Source organism: Bubalus kerabau, chromosome 5 (assembly GCF_029407905.1).
Source record: "Bubalus kerabau isolate K-KA32 ecotype Philippines breed swamp buffalo chromosome 5, PCC_UOA_SB_1v2, whole genome shotgun sequence".
Taxonomy (NCBI): domain Eukaryota; kingdom Metazoa; phylum Chordata; class Mammalia; order Artiodactyla; family Bovidae; genus Bubalus; species Bubalus kerabau.
In genome coordinates this window covers 43,328,264-43,343,837 of record NC_073628.1, presented here as the reverse complement: position 1 = coordinate 43,343,837, position 15,574 = coordinate 43,328,264, and the positions used below count along the sequence as shown (strand labels likewise).

Sequence of the window (15,574 nt, the reverse complement as noted above, 5' to 3'; positions counted from 1 at the left end):
TCCCAGCCAGTCCGCTGCTCCACCCTCCTGGGAGTCACCAAGCCCACGTGGCCAACCCCCCGGCGGGGCATCTGGGGCCCCAGAACTGGAGGGTCAAGGGGCCCCCAGGGCTGCATGTCTGCTCCAGCCTGCTCCCACTTGGGCTGGTGGAAGGCCTTCTCCACCCAGGCTGGTTCTCAGCAAGCAGGGCACATGGGCTGGTGGAAGGCCTCCTCGACCCAGGCTGGTCCTCAGCGAGCAGGGCACTCGGGCTGGTGGAAGGCCTCCTCCACCCAGTCTGGTTCTCAGTGAGCACGGCCGTCCCGGCACTGACTCATTTGCTGGCAGCCTCGTCAGGAATTTCTGGAAAAGGCAGAGGCTCAGGTGACTTTTGTTGTTTCAGCTGAACAGAGAAGCATCCCTACTCATAGCAGAGGAGGGAGACCTGGAAGGAGAACAGTGATAGGAATGGTCACGCCCGGGGTACTCACCAGCTGTGTCCTTCCCAAGAAGCCAGCTCCAGGAGGCTGCTGGCCTGGTGAGCGCCGGGCCCCAGGCCCCATGGCTGGCTGCCCTCATGGACCCAGGAAAGCCAGCTGGCTTGTCAGCTCCAGAACATTCCCCCGCCCTGCAAGTCCTCCTTGGACCTTCCCTGCCCTCAAGACCTGCCTCATTCCTGAGAGCAGCAGGCCGCTCAGGGGGCCTGCAGTGTGTGCCGGGCCACCGTCAGCCCTCAGGCTTTCAAGTTTTCATCTGTGAGCCCAGGTGCTTAACCATCAGACGCTGGATTCAGACAAGCCTGGGTCTGCCGTCAGATGCTCTACCCCTGAGCTGTATTTCCAAGACAAGCCTAGGTCGAAATCTCCAACTGTTCTGCTTTGGGACTTTGGCCAAATGGCTTAACTCCTCACAGTCTTCTTTTCCTTATCTGTAAAAGGAACATGATCGTATTGACAGCCACGAAAGGCACTCAGCCAGTACTGCCAGAAAGACCAGGATGCTTTGCTAAGGTGAGCATCAGTCCTGGCTGGCTGGACACTCTGCCGATCCACTGTTACCGCCACTCCTCTGTTTATGGCACCCAGGTTATCATAAGGGCTGTAGTGATGTAGAGGCAGAACGGGCATGTAACCGGAGATGGTTCCGGTACCAAGTACTGAAACGCCTGGTGCACCGTAGGCTCCCAACACATAAGGCTGGGAGGGAAGGAGGGTTGAAACAGAGCGGCTTTGATGGGAGCGGGTAGGGGACCAGTGTGAGCACAGGACAGGGGAGCTGAGAAGGGAAGCGGGTTCCACCTCACCTCTCTCCACTCTCCACATCCACCCTATTTCTGCAGCCCGCTGAATTCCTCAGTTCCATGAGTTTTCTGCCAACTCCGCGATTCTGAATGTGCTGGTCCCTCTGCGTGGAACTCTCTTCTGCTCTTGGCTAATTTCTCTTTGTCCTTAAGACTCAAACCTCAGCCTAGGATACCCTGCCCAGGGCCAAACCTGTTCCACAGCCCCCAGGATGACCCCACCCTTCACCAGGAGCCCAGGAGTGACATTGGGCAGCGGTCACCCACTTGGCATGATATTGCAAAATACCCTGGTGCAGGGACGATGGGAAAGGGGCAGAGCAGGAAGAACAAACAGCCCAGCTCTGACATCTGTCCAGCTGGTCTGCCCTGTTTCCAGGACACTGGGGGGGTCTGTTTCCAGCTTTCAGGGGTCTGCTGCCCCTCCCCCTACTGAAAGTCACTCAGTCGTGTCCGACTCTTTGCAACCATATGGGCTGTAGCCCACCAGGCTCCTCTGTCCATGGAATTCTCCAGGTCAGAATACTGGAGTGGGTAGCCTTTCCCTTCTCCAGGGGATCTTCCCAACCCAGGGATCAAAGCCAGCTCTCTCACACTGCAGGCAGATTCTTTACCATCTGAGCCACCAGAGGGTGACCAGCCCACTTGTGAAAGTGGGCCCAACCTTATTCAAGAGGCCGCCCAGTGCCCCGGCCCCAAGCCTCCAGGCCCCTTGGCCACACCCTGGCGAAGCCTAACTCCCTGTTCTCATTGCCCAGGACGGCAGCCTCGTCTCACCTGAGACACAGCTAGTTCTTCCCCTTTTCTCTGATAACCCATGGTTTAGGATAGAAACTTCTTCAACTTTGTCAAAAGTGACAATTAATTAAAAATTAAAAATAAATAAAATTTAAAAGTGACTATTAAAAGCCCAATAGCAACTACATTTTCAGCTTGTCCTTCTATGCTGTTTCCTGTACCTACAACCTCCAGTACTCAGTTTGCGGGAAGTGCAATTATGGAAAGCTCTCTCTGAAAGGGAAAATTTGTTTTTCTTTCATCATGAACGAGGAACAAACAAACATGCTTTCAGCTGCCCATGGTGTGTGTGGGCACAAGCAATGTTCTAACATAACCCTGGACCCCCGGGCTTCTCTAGGTGATTGCTTCCAGAAAGCTAAGCAGCTTCCTTCCTCTCTGTTTTTAAATCCTTAATGCATAACCCAAGACCCTCCTCCTCATTAACTTTAATGAAACTTAAATGAAAGTCAATGATGGAGATGACTTTATTTGCCAAACTTTCTAATACAGGATTTGAGAACTTCTGTTTTCCCTCTTGAGTTCTTGACTGTGATTAGGGTCACTGGCCTCTTCAGAGGATATCCTTGGAGGAAGATCCCAGAAAGGAGAATGAGAAGTAGCCAGCAAGGGAGCCAATGACCATGAGGGTCCAGAAGCCATGTGCAGAGTTTTCCATAGGAAAGAATGAACACCAGTATCGAATGGTAATGAAAAGTCAGGGAGGAGGAGGGCTAAGGACTGACCCTGAGCTTGACAAGGGGGAGGAACTGGTGGCATCAAGACAGGAGAGTCGCTGGACGGGACTGGGTTTCAGGGAGACTGAGAAGAAAGGAAATGCAGACCATGAGTATGAAAGTGTTGGTTGCTCAGTCGTGTCTGACTCTTGGCAACTCCGTCCACTATAGCCCGCCAGGCTCCTCTGTCCATGAAATTCCCCAGGCAAGAATACTGGAGTGGGTTGCCATTTCCTTCTCCAGGGGATCTTCCCAACCCAGGGATTGAACACAAGTCTGCTGCATTGTAGGCAGATTCTTTACCATCTGAGCCACCAGGGAGCCAACAATGAGTATATTACGCTCTATAAAGGAACTTGGCCGTAAAGGGAAGTAAGAGACAGGGTGGGCTTCCCTGGTGGCTCAGTGGTAAAGAACCCACCTACCAATGCAGGAGACATGGGTTCACTCTCTGAGTCAGGAAGATCCCCTGGAAAAGGAAATGGTAACCCACTCCAGTATTCTTGCCTGAGAAACCCCACAGATAGAGGAGCCTGGCACGCTATAGTCCGTGGGGTCACATAAGAGTCGGACATGACTCAGCGGCTAAACAATAGCGACAACAAAAAAAAATGGGGTGGCAATGACATAGGGTCAAGAAGAGGCTTTTTAAGGATGGCAACTTAATGACATATTTGCATGCTGATGGCAGTGGTCCACTAGGAAGGGAGCAGTTGAGGATGCCAGAGGAGGAAAACGGAAGAGAATTACCAAACTCCTGGAGTAGGTAAACATGGTAAGGTCCAGTCCACGCGTGGAGGTGGCTTTCGCTAAGAGCAGGGATCATTCATCCATGAAACAGGAGGAAAGGCAAAGTGTAGAGACCGGAGGCAGAGGTTTGATAGGCCTAGTGGTCAGAGAATTCACTTCTCTCCTGGCTCTGTTTATTTTCCTGAACTTCTCTTTTCATTTCTGAGGGGGGGGGAGGGAAGAATGCTCATAGTACCTATTTCCTAGAGTTGTCATAAACAATAAATGAACAAATAAATGCAGGCAAGCATATACACAGCACAGAGCCAAGGTCACACTGAGAGCAATCAATTAGGAGAGGTTGCCATTGTATCCTTTGGACATTTTCGACTCTTTTCTATCAGATTTCCCGAGCTTTTGTGTTTTCCACCACTTTCAGAGTCACAGCTGAACAATTATGTCCACGACCTAAGTTCACTTCCCTCTACCTCCACTACCACCTGCTTCTCAGGTCCCCCCCCCCCCCCCCCCCCCAGGGAAAGCCCAGGAGGCCACTGCTGCTGCCTTCAACTCCAGAGTCAGGAAAGGCTGTCTGAGCTGCATAGACCAGGAAGCGGGCTTACTTTGCTTTACTTCCTGCTTTACTTCTCTTTACTTGGTGACTGACGGGGGAAGCCACTGTCCTTCTCTGGCCTCAGTTTCCTCTCCGTACCATTGTTGGATGTCATGCTCTCCATCCAGCACTGAATTTCTGCAGGTAAGCTGTTGTTCAGCCTGCAGGTTTAACCGCAAAGATACTTGACATCCAAGGAGGAAAAGCTCCATCAAGAGGCAGGGTCCTTGAGAGGTCCTCTGATGAAATATCTCTGGCGCCACCTGGTGTCCTATGTTTTGTACATCTCCTTTCGGGAGGCAGAGTTCAGTTGAGTTCAGTTGAGTTCAGTTGCTCAGCGGTGTCTGGCTCTTTGCAACTCCATGAACTGCAGCACACCAGGCTTCCCTGTCCATAACCAACTCCCGGAGTCTACTCAAACTCATGTCCATTCAGTTGGTGATGTCATCCAACTATCTCATCCTCTGTCATCCCCTTCTCCTGTCTTCAATCTTTCCCAGCATCAGGGTCTTTTCCAATGAGTCAGTTCTTCGCATCAGGTGACCAAATATTGGAGTTTCAGCTTCAGCATCAGTCCTTCCAATGAATATTCAGGATTGATTTCCTTTAGGATGGACTGGTTGGATCTCCTTTCCAAGGGACCCTCAAGAGTCTTCTCCAACACCACAGTTCAAAAGCATCAATTTCTTCAGCGTTCAGCTTTCTTTATAGTCCAACTCTCACATCCATACATGACTACTGGAAAAACTATAGTTTTGACTAGATGGACCTTTGTTGTCAAAGTAATGTCTCCACTTTTTAATATGCTGTCTAGGTTGGTCATAGCTTTTCTTCCAAGGAGCAAGTGTCTTTTAATTTCATGGCTGCAGTCACCATCTGCAGTGGTTTTAGAGCCCCCCCCAAAATAAAGTCTCTCACTGTCTTCATTGTTTCCCCATCTATTTCCCATGAAGTGATGGGACCAGATGCCATGATCTTTGTTTTCTGAATGTTGAGCTTTAAGCCAACTTTTTCACTCTCCTCTTTCACTTTCATCAAGAGGCTCTTTAGTTCTTCACTTTCTGCCATAAGGGTGGTGTCATCTGCATATCTGAGGTTATTGATATTTCTCCTGGCAATCTTGATTCCAGCTTGTGCTTCTTCCAGCCCAGCGTTTCTCGTGATGTACTCGGCATATAAGTTAAATAAGCAGGGTGACAGTATATAGCCTTGACGAACTCCTTTCCTGATTTGGAACCAGTCTGTTTGTCCCACGTATGGTTCTAACTGTTGCCTCTTGACCTGCATACAGATTTCTCAGGAGGCAGGTAAAGTCGTCTGGTATACCCATCTCTTTAAGAATTTTCCACAGTTTGTTGTGACCCATACAGTCAAAGAATTTAGCATAGTCAATAAAGTAGAAGTCTGGAACTCTCTTGCATTTTTGATGATCCAAGGGATGTTGGCAATTTGATCTCTGGTTCCTCTGCCTTTTCTAAATCCAGCTTGAACATCTGGAAGTTCATGGTTCATGTACTATTGAAGCCTGGCTTGGAGAATTTTGAGCATTACTTTGCTAGTGTGGGAGATGAGCGCAATTGTACAGTAGTTTGAACACTCTTTGGCATTGCCTTTCTTTAGGATTCTTTCATTGCCTTTCTTCAGGAGGCAGAAGGCTGTCCTGAAATAGAATTAGATGAGCTGAAAACTTGCTCTGTCCAGTGGAAAACTGGACACAAAAATTAAAAATACACTCCTATTCCCACCCTGCAACCATTAGTATTTTACAGTGCCATCCAGATTCTGTGTGTATATTTTGATACAGTTAGAATCATGGTTATGTAGACCACTTTAATGTTCTCTTCCTTCCAACTAATTACATGCTTTGCATGTATGAGGCCCTGGATTCAATCCTGGCATCTCCACAGCGAGTGAATGTGTTTATTTAGAGTCCCTGGAGTAGGAAATGGCAACACACTCCAGTATTCTTGCCTGGACAATCCCATGGACAGAGGAGCCTGGCGGGCTACATAGATCATACAGAGCTGGACACGACTGAGCACACACGCACATCCTTCCAACTAATTCAGTGAAATATAGTTTAGGGGTTAAAAACACCAGCCCAAGAGCCTGATTCCCCGAGTTCACTCTGTTATGTGATCTTGGCCAACTCAGCAAACTGCTCCATACCTCACTTTCCCAATCTGTAAAATGGGGATGATTATGAGACAATTAAATGTCTTTACATTAAGACTTATAAAGCACTCTGAACAATACGTGCTGTCAGTTACTAACTTGATAGCATTTTCTGTGTTGCTATCATAAGGAGCATTTTTAACGGCTGCAATATCCTACTAAGTGTCTACATTAGCTAATTGACTTAAACGTCACTCTTGTTGGATGTTTATTATTTCCAGTCATTCTGTGTTATAAGTGACAGTGTCATAAATACCCTACAACATACCTTTTGGATGTTTTCATACATAGATTCCCAAAAGTAGAAGCATGAGGTCAAAGGGCAAAAACATTTTATGCCTTGGTTTATATTGGGAAATAGTTTTCCAAAAAGGATTGTAGCTCTTTAGAATGGAATGTGGGCTGGGACTTTACTCTTTTCCCTCCTCCCTCACCAGCCAGAGATAATATCGATTTCTTTTTGATTTGTATAATTTTAACCAGCCATAAACAATCCCACTTGAATTTCCTTTTCTTTGATCATCCTGGATGCTTAGCATTGCCAGCTGCAGTTACTTTACTGTGACTCTGTCAGCATCCAAATCAGTGGTTTTAACAGAGAAAACTTGACATAAAGACTTGTGGATTATACATTAAAGAACTGAAAAACCAAGAAGAAATACTAAGGATCTGCTACCACCCCCATAGGCTGGGGTAACATAGGGAAGATGCAGTGGGGAGCGCTATGAGGTTAGTTCTAGAAGTGGTGGATAAAGTGCAAACTGGATTTAACTGCTGCTTCTGGAACAAACTGCTGCTGTAAGAGTAAAAACAAAACCAAGGCAATGGAGTTGCCAGATCTAGCAAAAACAAAAATGCAGATGGTCAGCTAAATTTGAGTTTCAGACAAATAAGTTTTTAGAATATTTATACTAAACATGGAACACATGCTAAAAAAAAATATTTCTTGTTTATCTAAAAATCAAATTTAACTGAATGTCTTATATTTTACCAAGCAATCTTCCAAGGTGGGGATGATGCTGAAAAAAGTGTTCTTTCCCTCCTCATTTAGCCTTTCGGTCACCCCCTGGCACCCCCTATTGGCAGAGCCCGCCATAAAGCCAGCTGGTAAGGCTGGAAAGTGGTTTGCAGACCAAGGAGCAACAATTATCCAGTAACTGGCAGAGCCCACCCTTTTGGCTGTTCAGCATCCTTGCACACCTATTCTACACATTGATACTTTCAGACGACAATAGAAACAATTCTAACAAAATGCCTAATAAAATGCAACTATCTTTCCAACCGGTGCAGACATTCTTACCTTCTCCCTGAAATGGGGAGAGGCAAAGTCTCTCTACAGTTGTTTTGTTTACCAGCTAAAGAATGTCGCTCATCATCTGTTTCAACAAGAATGAAGTCGCTGGCCCCTGCAGTCGTCAACTTTCAACACACCCTGAAAGGGGTTCAGGGCAGTGATAAGGGATGGAGTCCTCTGTGCCCTGGGAAAAACAGGCAGAACAGGCCTTCAGATAGTTAGGTATTTTCAGGAGATTTTATGAACCCAGTTTCTTGCATCTTGTCATATCTAGAAAAGCATAAAATCATTAGTGGAGACATCCGCTTCTCGTGACCAGGAATAACCTTGTGACTAGCAGCAGCCTTCCTGCCAAAATATGTACTTGACTGCAGTACCCTCTTCCCTAAAATCACATGTATACTGACCTCCCCCTTATCGCTTCCGAGTAGTTCCCAGAGCTATTTGAAAGGGCTAAGGTCCTTATTTTTGCCCCCAAATAAGCATTAACTCTCAACTCTGACAGTGTGCACTTTTTTTCCAAACGACATATTTATATCTGGAAGATAGTCACACTACCCAAATCTGGGCAAGATTAACTACTCTTCCAACTCAGTCACATTTGAAAACTCTGTTATCTAAAGGCTGAATTGTAGAATTAACCTTCAACAAAACTTATACGAGGAAGAAAAAGGGAGAATAAATTAGTTAATATGAATCATTAAATCACATGATAGTCAAGGAAGAAAATTTGCATATTTAATACATCCCTCGTTTCTATAACCAGTCATGCAGCCATGGCTGATGTTTATTTATTTCTCCCTCAGTCTCCCATGCCATGTTTTCTTATCCTCAGACAAGACCTCAGCTTGCCAGTGTCCCTTAGTAAGATGACCCAGACCTTCATTTCTGAAGGATCTGCGCCCTCAGCAGCTCTGCCTCTCTTTCGTTGCAACAATATTTGTTAATACCTGCTCTGGAGCACTGGAGCTACGACACACCCCTGATGCAGAGGATTATGCGAAAGAGAGTTGCTGGACAACTTGCATCCTACAGGCTTGACTCTGAGGGCGAGGGAAAGCTGCTTGTTCCATCACAGGTTCTAGGTACGGAGAACTCTGCCAAGGGTCTTGGCGGTGGGGCTGGGGGGCCAGACGGTCATCGCAGTCCACTCTGTTGCAGGCACAGCCTCTGTGGCCGTGGCAGGGATCCTGGCTGCTCTGCGGATCACCAAGAACAAGCTCTCCAATCACGTGTTTGTTTTCCAAGGTGCTGGTGAGGTGAGTCCCACCAAGGGCTCTCTACAGTCGCTCCAGAAGGAGAATAAGAATACGGGGAGGAGAAACAAGGAGGGGACGCCTTCTGGGCTCCAGAGGAGAGGAAACAGCCCAGAAGCATGGTGATCATTGCACCCACCTGGGCCCCACCATTTGGGTATCTCGAGGCAGGGACTTAACAAGGCCTCCTGGGAGGAGTGGGGGAAGAAGGGAGGATCTTGGCAAAGTGTCTGATAAATCCTGAGTAGCTCTGGCCTTTTGTCTGAACACCACCTCGCAGGCAGCCATGGGCATTGCCCACCTCCTTGTCATGGCCCTAGAGAAAGAAGGTGTACCCAAAGCAGAGGCCACAAGGAAGATCTGGATGGTGGACTCCAAGGGGCTCATTGTCAAGGTACTGTCAGTCTGGAGACCTGCAGTTTTCCTGAGACCTGCAACTAGTGGAAGGGGACTGGAGGAGATCTTCCAGGGGGCAAACTGCTCAGACAGAATAGAGAGCAGAAGGACAGCAGTGTCCCAATCTCCACAAATGACTCATCCCCCAGGAGCCTTAACCACTCTTGTCCAAAAGCTTTGAATGTGCGTGCGAATGTGTCTGCCTCCTGCTCCCAGCCTCATCTCCCCGCTTCCTGTCTTGCACTCACCTCCAGCCATATTAAACCACAGCTGTCCCAAAGTGACATGCTCCCCCTCTTCCCCATCTTTGCATATTTTGTTCCTCTGCCTGGAACGAATGCCCACCTCCTTTCCCACAAGCCCACTCAGCCCATCTGTCTCCTCCCTGTCTTCCGTCACCTCCTTCAAGCAGTGTTCTTGAACATCTAGGTCTCAATTAGTTTCCTAGAGGAAACTGCCCTCTGCCCTTCGTGTATTAATATTACACTTGTCACGTTATGGGGCTGGCACCCCTCTACTGGTCTCCCTCCCCGTGAGGCTGTAAGTCTTGATATCCGTGTCCAGCATGTGATAAGAACATAATTGATATCTGAGGCATTGGTGAAGGAATGAGTAAGGGAGACAGTCCAGTATCTGACTTCAGTGTGCTGAGGGCCCAGCTGGATGGCCTCCTTCCTTAGGATTTCACTCAGAGCTCCATGTTTTAATTCCCCAAATTCCACTAACATAGGATGTGTCCATGAGATATTTTTTTTTTTAAGGACAGAGATGGGAACAAGAGGGTCTCAGCCAAAAATAGTGGAATCCCCCAGAAGCAGCCACAGACCCTCTCAGGGCAGACTCCCACTGGAGGAGACCGGGACCTGGACCCCGCCTCCTGCCCCAGAGCCTTCCAGAGCGTGGTCCAGGCTCGGGCGCAGGCTGCCACCCTTGGCTCTTGCCCACCTTTCATCATCGCTTTGCTCATTGAGCTCGCCCCTCCTGCACGGTCTGTCAGAACTGCCATTCTCACTCCGGTTCTCGTGGGACCGATTGACCCAGGGGAGTCATCCTTGACCAGCCTGTGACCCACTGCCTCCTATGTGAAGAAATGGAAGGAATCTAACACAATGTGAAGTAAGTCAGACAGAGGAAGACAAATAGCACATATCACTCCTGTGTGGAATCTAATTTTTTAATATGACACACACAAAAAATGAACTTATTTATAAAACAGAAACAGATTCACAGATTTGGAAAACAAATTTACCGTCACCAAAGGGGAAATGTGGGAGGGAGGGAAATATGGGAGGGAGGGAAGAATTAGGAGCTTGGGATTAACATGCAGACACTGCTAGGTATAAAATAGATAACCAACAAGGACCTACTGTACAGCACAGGGAACTCCACTCAATATTCTGTAATAACCTATATGGGAAATGAACCTGAAAAAGAATGAATATATGCATATGTATAACTGAATCACTGTGCTGTATATCTGAAACTAACACACTGTAAATAAACTAGACTCCAATAAAATTTGTAAAGGAAGAAGTGGAAAGAATCTCGAGCTCACTGGGAGCAGCCAGCCATTGCAAGCCAGTTCTGGATCCCAGCTTATTCTTATTTATAGGGAGGTTAATGAAAGAGAAAGTGTTAATCGTTCAGTCATGTCCCACTCTTTGCGACCCCATGGTCTGTAGCCCGCCAGGCTCCTCTGTCCATGGGCTTCTCCAGGCAAGAATACTAGGGTGGGTTGCCATGCCCTGCTCCAGGGGGTCTTCCTGACTCAGGGAGCAAACCCGGGTCTCCTGCGCAGCAGGCAGATTCTTTACCATCTGAGCCACCAGGGAGGCACTGGGGAGGTTAATTTCAGTTGCAGTTCAGTCACTCCATCGTGTGTCTGACTCCTTGAGACCCCGTGGGGAGGTTGATGGCTCTTGTCAAATACACCCTGATGCTGGGTGACTTGGGCCCCCATCCCTCACGGGGCCTGTGTGCTGTGTGTCTCGGGGTCAAGAGTCTCAATTAGACTCAGGCGTTTCCTCCAAGCCTTTCAGTCCTGGCCTAGGAAGCCACGACCCGAGCAGCTCAAAGAAAGGCTTTATTGGATTCTCCATATGTGGTTTGGATTAAAGAAACACACACACACACACAACACGCATGTTTCAAATCCTTAGGTTCCATCTTAGGTTCCAATCTAGAGGGCGGGCCTCAACACTTCTGACAGCTCAGCCCAAAGCACAGGGCTCTGCGGGAAAGGTTCTAAGAGTCTCCGGAACATCCCCACCCTACCCGGTGGTTCTCACCACCACAGCTGCATCGTGTTCTTCCTTTCCCTGCAGGGGAGGAGCCACCTGAACCATGAGAAGGAGATGTTTGCCCAGGACCACCCCGAAGTGAACTCCCTGGAAGAGGTGGTGAGGCTGGTGAAGCCCACGGCCATCATAGGTAGGAGGAGGGGGCAGCCCACTGCTCAGCCCAGCTAATTCTCTTGACTTGCAGGCGGAGACTGAGGCTCAACAAGGGGGCTTCAGCAACCCGTGGAGACGCAGCTCTTTCCCCTCACGTCCAATTCAGTGCTTTAATTGAGTTATTGACTTTTATTGAGTTATTGCTGCATGTGAACCATAGAACGGAGGCACCATGCTGGGCTTCATGATGCAGAATTACTCCATAGAGTGGAAAAACGCAGGCTGGTCTCTCTGACCAAGATGAAATGAGCTCCTTGGAGGGGACCCTGGCATCACCCCTCTCCTGGGGGGAGCAGCCCACTCTAGAAGCCAGTGGCCAGGAATGCCTTCACAGGTGTGTCTTCACTGCCCAGGGGCCTGGGACAGACCAGTGGTCCCTTAGGACTTAACAGGGGGTTTCAGCCAGCTCAAGCAGGAAGACCCTTTTCTCTCATCCTCTGTTGTCCCCATGGCCGATGACATCCCCCAAGACTCCTGAGCCTTCTGCGCTGTATCTAGTTGCCCGCCAGCACCACCAGGAGAGAAATGGGGTGTTTATAAAGCGTAGGCATCCCCACTACCCCCCTTCTCCCCGTAGGTGTTGCTGCCATCGCAGGAGCCTTCACGGAGCAGATCCTGAGGGACATGGCCTCCTTCCACGAGCACCCAATCATCTTTGCCCTGAGCAACCCCACCAGCAAGGCCGAGTGCACGGCTGAGAAGTGCTACCGGGTCACCGAGGTCAGCGGGGAGTGCTTCCTGCCCCAGGCTGAGAGGACACAGTAACAGTGACTATGAGTCACCCTATGAGTAGGGTGGGGAAAACAATGGAGCTGGCCCCCAAACCCAGGTCTGGCTCCAAAGCCACGGCTCTTACCATTATGCCTTGGTGCTCAGGGTTCCCTCACATAGAGCTTTGACCAGAACTTGAGGTGCTGGTAGACTCTGCACACCTGGCTTGGCTCTCTGGGGAGGTGACAAGTTAGAAAGGCATGCCTTCCCCTTCCGTTGGTTTTGTGGCCGCCGGGGAGCCTGGTGGGAGCTCGGTTTCCGGTCAGATGAACAGGCCTGCTTTTAGCACCCGCAGCATCCTCAGCAGAATGCCGAGCACTCGGGAGAAGACGGAGAGGGGTCAACGTTCGGGAGACCAGACTAGGCCACCATCACTCCCGCAACCCGTCTCCAAGCTCCGTCTCTGGTTTTCTTCCCGCCCCCAGGGCCGAGGGATCTTTGCCAGCGGAAGTCCTTTTCCAAGCGTGACTCTGGAGGATGGCAGGACCTTCTTTCCGGGGCAGGGCAACAACGCCTACGTGTTCCCCGGCGTGGCCCTGGGAGTCATTGCCGGCGGGATCCGGCACATCCCGGATGAGATCTTCCTCCTGACAGCAGAGGTATCCCTGTTCCCTGCTCCTGCATGCTCCCGGGAGGGCCTACGCTGCTCCCTGAAGACTCCTTGTCTTGTTTCTGCTACTTCCTGCCCCCCAAGTCCTTCAGTGGTCCCGCAAAGGGCTCCAATGTCAAGCTTCTCTCAAGATCACCTTGAGGCTTGAACGTCTCTGAAAACACACGCTCTAAGGGGCGCGAAGTGGGATAAGGAAGAGTCAGTGGGAGGGGGTGTTGGCAGGAGGCCCTGGCACTGAGGGGACATACCTGGCGGGACTCCCTGCCTCCCAACAGTACCCGTGTGCCTGCCAAGAACAGAAATGCCACCAAAGCCACCTCAAACAGTGGGCTCATGAACCATGACAAGCAATTGATTCTTCCGACCGTGGGTGCTGGCCACATTACTGGTAACTGGTAGCAAAATAAGCCCCACTAGGGCAGCTTTCTCGGAGAAGGCACTGGCACCCCACTCCAGTACTCTTGCCTGGAAAATCCCATGGACGGAGAAACCTGGTGGGCTGCAGTCCATGGGGTCGCTAAGAGTCGGGCATGACTGAGCGACTTCACCTTCACTTTTCACTTTCATGCATTGGAGGAGGAAATGGCAACCCACTCCAGTGTTGTTGCCTGGAGAATCCCAGGGACAGCGGAGCCTGGTGGGCTGCCATCTATGGGGTCGCACGGAGTTGGACATGACTGAAGCGACTTAGCAGCAGCAGCAGCAGGGCAGCTTTCTATAAGGAAGGTTGCAGGCTGGGTTGGCCTGCTCTGGCCTATCTTGAGCACAGACATGGATGTCCACCTGCTCCAGGTGCCTTACTAGAAAAGCTCCCAGAAGGGCTCTTTACTGGGCACGGTGAAAACAATGAAAGAATTCATTGAGAATGACAGCCCACATTCAAAATAATGGTTTTTAATAACAGTTACAGTGGCTGACATTTATCAGTCGCTTACTAAATACCAGGCACTTCACATTTATCTTCACTCTGAGGAACCACGGCAATAGAAATGTTTCTGTTGGAAATTTAAGCTAATCCAAACTATGTTGTTGTCATCGTTCAGTCGCTGAGTCGTGTCCGACTCTTTTTGACCCCATGGCCTGCAGCACATCAGGCTCCTCTGTCCTCCACTATCTCCCAGAGTTTGCTCAAACTCATGTCCATTGAGTTGGTGATGCCACCCAACCATCTCATTCTCTGCTGCCCCTTTCTCCTCCTGCCTTCAACCTTTCCCAGCATCAGGGACTTTTCCAACGAGTCAGCTCTACACATCAGGTGGCCAAAGTATTAGAGCCTTAGCTTCAGCACCAGCCCTTACAGTGAATATTCAGGGTTGATTTCCTTTAGGATTGACTGTTTTTATCTCCTTACAGTCCAAAGGACTCTCAAAACTATAAACAAATATCAAATATATTCATCCCCAGTGAGCTCCAAAGGCTCAACTGTGATCTCTGGCCTGTGTCTGCGTTCCCCTCTCACCACGGCACTGGGGAGAGCCCCAAACCAGCATGACACAGAACGGCTTCCACACAGCCATAACCAGTCCTGCTCCTATGAGCCCCACAAGAAACTAACTGCTTCACGCTCCAAGTTCCTTCTTCCTATGTCTCCTGGAGGCCCGTCAGCCTCACGCAAGCCTCGTGCACACTAGCTCTGGTTTTGTGCTGTAGTTCTCTGTCCCTCTTGTCTAAGTATTTTGTGTTTGTATTTCTTCTGGTTGCTCTGATTGGTGGTGGTGGTGTTTTGGTGGCATGGGCAGAACTGTCTGAAACTCCCACTAGATAGGAAGAGTCACTTCCTGCTTGGAGTTGGCCTGCAAGCAGGCTCCCTGTTGTGCAGAAACACAGTTTCCAGAGCCTTTCTCTACAACCCCCAGAAACATCTGCCCAACCCCCACCTCGTGCTGTGGGACAGTTCCACTCCATCGTTTCCAGAATAGTGTCCATGAATTACGCAGGAACCCCTCCTCAATCTACTTCTCAGTTACTTGCTATGAGCACAAGGCCCCTGCCTCCCTGGAGCTGACGGTCTGGTCTTCAAAGTCCTGGCAGGTTACCTTTCTGAAAAGGGTGCTTTTAAATTAAGATAACTTCAGTTGCATCTGATTTCTCTATATAAAAAGTAATATGTATTTTAGGAGATTTACATGCACTATCTCATGTCATCTTGACAGCCTGGTAAAATACAGCGATCATCCCTGTGTTATAGACAAGGAAACAGGCACCGAGAGGGGTCACTTGGCTTGTGAGCAGTGCGCCAGGAGGGCCCCAGGCAATGTGCCTTGAAGCCACAGCAGAGCATTGGCAATGCCCAGCGTCTTAGAAGCAACCACACCTACCGCAATCCAACTCGTCACTGCAGGAGCTTTCTAGCTGCAGATCTATCCCTGGGAATCCTGCTTCCCTCTGATCAGTCCATCCTCGATAGCTCCACAAAGAGGATCCTTCAAAGCCGGGAACAGGCCCTCTTGTCTCCTAAACTTCAGACTTTATATGGCTCGCTGG

The 15,574-nt window shown here is 49.4% G+C and overlaps 1 protein-coding gene across 3 annotated transcripts in view; it reads left to right on the top strand.

The window, feature by feature from the left end:
- The window catches only part of ME3 (malic enzyme 3), a 218,055-nt gene that overhangs the window by 198,617 nt on the left and 3,864 nt on the right, over positions 1-15,574 (top strand). For all 3 annotated transcript variants that reach the window (XM_055581563.1, XM_055581562.1, XM_055581564.1), the window contains 5 exons: positions 8,766-8,863; positions 9,141-9,254; positions 11,581-11,686; positions 12,287-12,429; positions 12,906-13,079. In XM_055581563.1, the coding sequence (XP_055437538.1) occupies positions 8,766-8,863; positions 9,141-9,254; positions 11,581-11,686; positions 12,287-12,429; positions 12,906-13,079 (635 nt within the window). The remainder of the gene's footprint in view (positions 1-8,765; positions 8,864-9,140; positions 9,255-11,580; positions 11,687-12,286; positions 12,430-12,905; positions 13,080-15,574) is intronic.